The sequence below is a fragment of the Penaeus chinensis genome, chromosome 19, assembly GCF_019202785.1.
Source record: "Penaeus chinensis breed Huanghai No. 1 chromosome 19, ASM1920278v2, whole genome shotgun sequence".
Classification (NCBI taxonomy): Eukaryota; Metazoa; Arthropoda; class Malacostraca; order Decapoda; family Penaeidae; genus Penaeus; species Penaeus chinensis.
The window spans coordinates 4,890,946-4,895,945 of NC_061837.1; the positions used below are offsets into that span (position 1 = coordinate 4,890,946).

The window sequence follows — 5,000 nt, forward strand, 5'->3', positions numbered from 1 at the left end:
ATGGTGTCAGTCTTCTCAGTGGCGCGCAGATCTGACCAGCTACCCTGTGTGTTAATAGGGCTCCACTGGCGGCCACGGCGAAAGAGTGTATCAAGTGATGATGTCCGCCCTGTCATGCCTGTGCCAGCAATATCCATAATCTCCTCACGGGAGACACGATTTGGCCGGCGGCGTTTCGACCCACCTGGGAGTTGGGCTTTGGACTGTCAGTTCATTGCAAAGGACTAGCCTTTGCCTTGTGTGCCACAGGAAAGGTTTTAGCAAAGAAATGGTCGCCTGTGCTTTTTTAGCTCCTGGTCTTTTTGCAATACTCAAGTGATTTCTAAATTATATGAATTCTCTTTCACACACAATCATACATAAAACAATCCTGAATAAAACAATATAAGATTACTTAGAAAATACATTAAAACCCCTGAATAGTCAAAGTACTAACTCCCCAAAGGCATTTTGTAATCAGTAAGTATACTCTTTGCACTAAGCAAATAGTATCAAAAACAATCAAAGAAAAGAAACAATCCACACAGTATTATCTGATTGTTTCTTTTCTTATTACTCTTTTTCATCTATATCAACACTATAGAATTCTTAAATTCTTCATCTTCAGCACTGAAAACCCGCTACAAATTACTGTAAAATCATTTCTAAAGTATACACACTTACAAAGACCCCTTAAAACATACAAAAATAATTCAGTTTTTCTCACCAGAGGTAGGAGTTTTGACAATCATCTTTGGATTGGCTCCACGAGACAGCAGAAGCCTCACTACATTGGTATGGTCTCTGTACGCAGCCACATGTAAAGATGTGACACCCTGTCAAAAGGTAAATAGATGTCAGTGTGCTTTACTGTACACTAACAGCTTTATTGTACTACAATACAACAAGATTAATAATGAGAGGGAGAGAGAGAGAGAGGAAGAGGATGAAGAAAAAGAATAGGGCAGGAGTGAAGGTAAGAGGGAGAGATGGAAAGAAAGGGAGAAATAGAGTGAAAGAGAGAGGAAGGGAAGGAGACCGAGAAAGAACAAATGATGCTACCTACATGGGGGTCAGCTGAGTTGACATCTGCACCTGCCTGCAGCAGGAGTGTGACTGCTTGCATGCGTCCCTCAAAGGCTGCATGGTGGAGGGCTGTCCAGTGAGCAGCATCACGAGATTCTATGTGAAGCCTGAGGCAAATTGGGGGAGAAGAGATTGAAATTGTTAGCAAGTTCAATAATCTTATTTTATGATGTTAGATGGTCTATTCATAAATCATCTGATACATAAAATTGTATTTTGGTATGAATGCTTATATAAAAATATGTATACACATTGGTATATTATTATATTTGGGCATAAATATATGTATGCATACTTTTATCTATTACCTCTCTATGTTAAAAGATTAAGAATCTAATAAACCCAAACCAATATACATAGATAGATAGATATTAGAAGTTATCTTTATATCTGCATGAAGCATATACAATATCCAACAGAAAAATTACTGGTTTTAAGCCCACTTACCCAAGTCTGACTGTGTGTGACAAAAGGTACCGCAGCACTGCCAGGCACCCAAAATTGGCTGCCAGGTGAAGCAAGCTGCACGTGATTCCACGGAATCTAACAAGGGCCAAGCCTCTCCGCCATTCCCCGTGCATGGCAAGGGCTTCCACCACAGCAACATTGTCACGATCTATGACAGGAAGATGAGGAATATTTCATTATAAAAGAGAAATAGTAAGTAGTGTCTCCTTGTTATTTTGATTTTTTGAGAGAAACACTGTAAGATTCAATAGTTTTTGTTGTTTCCTATTTCTCACTAAGAAAACTTCAATTTCATGAACAACATTAAATGAATTCTAACAAAAGATGAACAACACAAGAATATTTACAAGTCGCAATGTGTATTGGTTGCCAGCTGGACTTAGAGTCCCTGCAGTGCACATCGACTCCTGCATTTAAGAGGACATGAACGAGCTCCACATTTCCTGAAATGGAACAATTTTATATCCTAAATCTTCTCTTCTTTATAAAACATAAGAGTTATATAGTGCCACAGACATAACAAGGGTGTTGATTTCATATATAAATGTGTATATCACAATGCTTAATAAAATATTGCCCTGCATTTAGTCTGGTACTGTAAAACAAGGTTATGACCTCAGTGATGTATGATCAAGCTTCCATTAGAACATGTTTATTTGATTATCTACAGGTCACTTTCTCTCCCTCTCCTACCCTCTCTCTCTCTCGCTCCCTGTAGAACATGTTTATTTGATTATCTACAGGTCAATTTCTCTCCCTCCCTCTTTCTCTTTCTCTCTCTCCCTCTCTTCCTCTCTCCTTCCCTCTCTCTCTCTCCCTCCCTCTCTCCTTCCCTCTTTCTTTTGCCCTCTCTCTTTCCTTCTCTCTCTCTCTCCTTCCCTCTCTCTCTCTCCTTCCCTCTCTCTCTCTCCTTCCCTCTCTCTCTCTCCTTTTTTTTTCTAGAAAATGACCTCCCATTCATATCTGTCGAATCTCTGTGTTGCCCTCCTTCCCTCCCTCCCTCCTTCCCTCTCCCTCTCTCCCTCTCCCTCTGAGTTCTTCCCATTCCCTCACACCCTCCGTCTACTCCAAACCCTTTCTCTCCCTCTCACTCCTTAGGCCTTACCTGTGCGACAAGCCACCAGAAGAGCATGCTGGGCTTTCTTTGAATTAGGGTCAAAAGTCTGCCTGCCGACGTGATCCTTGACAGTGGCAACATCACCCTGCAGTGCAGCCCTTGTGAAGGGATGGCCGGAGTCCGGGTCATCATGCCAGAGCAGCCCTACACCATCAGGATCATCTGAGACTAAATCTTCTGCCATCGTACCTGGGTCGTGCTGGTGATCCAGCCATCCACCTATGGAGGCGTTCGCATGGTTGCTTTCTAGAACAATAGCATTGGAGAGAACAGAAATTTGTATAAAATTCTCATGTGAGTGGGTCATTCCTTACTCCTAGTGATAGCCTACTTATTTACATATTTGATTCTAGTTGTATATCCTGAAAGCAGTCATGGTAGACCAAGCCACCTAAAAAGGCAAAATATGACATTATCTTTTTTTTTTTTTTTGCTCTCTCTCTCTCTTCATCACTCTATAATACCTTCACCCAAAAAGCATCAGGCTCAGGAGGCTATTGCAAAATTACTCAATATCAGCTATAATCCCTCATGCCAAAAATAAAAAGGTGATAGTAATTGTAATAATAGTAATAATAATAGCCATATTAATAATAATAATCATCATTACTATCAATTATTACAATGATTGTAACAATATCTATAATAATAACAATAATATAATCATCATCATCATCATCATCATCATCATCATCATCATCATTATCATCATTATCATCATCATCATTATCATCATCATCATCATTATCATCATCATCATAATAGTAATAATAATAACAATAATAATAATCATAATAATAATCATAATAATAATCATAATAATAATCATAATAATAATCATCATAATAATAATAATCATAATAACAATAATAATAATCATAATAATATTGATAATAATAATAATTATAATAATAATCATAATAATAATAATAACAATAATGATGATGATGATAATAAAAAATATAAAAAATAACAAATAATAATAAATAATAATAATAATAATAATAATAATAATAATAATAATAATAATAATAATAATAATAATAATAATGATCATAATAATGATCATAATAATGATCATAATAATAATAATAATAATAATAATAATAATAATAATAATAATAATAATAATAATAATAATAATAATAAAATAATAATAGTAATTAAAATAATAATAACAATAAATAATAATGATAATAATAATAAAAAATAATAATTATAATAACAATAATAATAATAATAATTATAATAACAACAATACTAGTGATAATAATCAATAATAATAATAATAAGAAGAAGAGGAAGAAGAAGAAGTAGAAGAAGAAAAGCAACAAGAAAAACAATAATAATAATAATAGTAATAATAATAATGATAATAATAATAATAATAATGTTGATAATAATAATAATGATAATAATAATAATAATAATAATAATAATAATAATAATAATAAAAATTATAATAATAATAATAATATTAACAACAACAACAATAATAACAATAGATAATTACGCCTCTAAAACGGACTCTATTTAAAAAATTTACAAGAACGTGGGGGGGCTGTAATGGAGGGGGGGGGAGGGTCGCAAGCCAGACTCTGAGAAGCAGAATTTGGGGACGAAGAGGGCTCTCATATATACAAAGCTTCTCATGCTGGTGTGAGGCTTAAACCCAAGATTTCTTTTTCTTTTTTTTCTTTTTTTTTTCTTTTAAGAGGGATAAATCAAAGTGAGTGCGGTAGTGGGTGTGTGCAGTGGGTGGGTGGGTGGATGGTTGAGTGTGGGTGTGGGTGTGGGTGTGGGTGTGTGGGTATGTGTGTGGGTATGTGTGTGGGTGTGTGGGTGTGTGTGGGTGGGTGTGGGGGGGGGGTATGGGTGGGTGTGGGGGGGGGGGGGTAGGTGTGGGTGGGGGGGGGGGGTAGGTGAGGGTGTGGGGGGGTTTGTGGGTGGGTGGGTGCTTGGGTGGGTGTCTGGGTGGGTGGGTGTCTGGGTGGGTGTGGGTGTGTGTGGGTGTGGGTGTATGTGGGTGTGTGTGGCTGTGGGTGTGGGTGTGTGTGGGTGTGTGGGTGTGGGTGTGTGTGGGTGTGTGGGTGTGGGTGTGTGTGGGTGTGTGGGTGTGGGTGTGTGTGGGTGTGGGTGTGTGTGGGTGTGGGTGTGTGTGGGTGTGGGTGTGTGTGGGTGTGTGTGGGTGTGTATGGGTGTGGGTGTGTGGGTGGGTGTGTGGGTAGGTGTGGATGTGGGTGGGTGTGGTTAGGTGAGGGAGTGGATGTGTGGGTGGGTGTGGGTGGGGATGTGGGTGGGTGTGGGTGGGGATGTGTGGGTGGGTGTGGGTAGGGATGTGTGGGTGTGG

The 5,000-nt window shown here is 38.2% G+C and overlaps 1 protein-coding gene across 3 annotated transcripts in view; it reads right to left on the reverse strand.

Annotated features, from left to right (window-relative positions):
- The window catches only part of LOC125035380, a 39,385-nt gene that overhangs the window by 23,072 nt on the left and 11,313 nt on the right, over positions 1-5,000 (reverse strand). For 2 of the 3 annotated variants that reach the window (XM_047627741.1, XM_047627740.1), the window contains exons 3-7: positions 2,639-2,896; positions 1,881-1,976; positions 1,513-1,681; positions 1,046-1,172; positions 707-815 (exon numbers count right to left, since the gene is read on the reverse strand). In XM_047627741.1, the coding sequence (XP_047483697.1) occupies positions 707-815; positions 1,046-1,172; positions 1,513-1,681; positions 1,881-1,976; positions 2,639-2,896 (759 nt within the window). Of the gene's footprint in view, positions 185-706; positions 816-1,045; positions 1,173-1,512; positions 1,682-1,880; positions 1,977-2,638; positions 2,897-5,000 lie in introns of all 3 variants that reach the window. The other variant, XM_047627739.1, reaches the window with a different exon arrangement.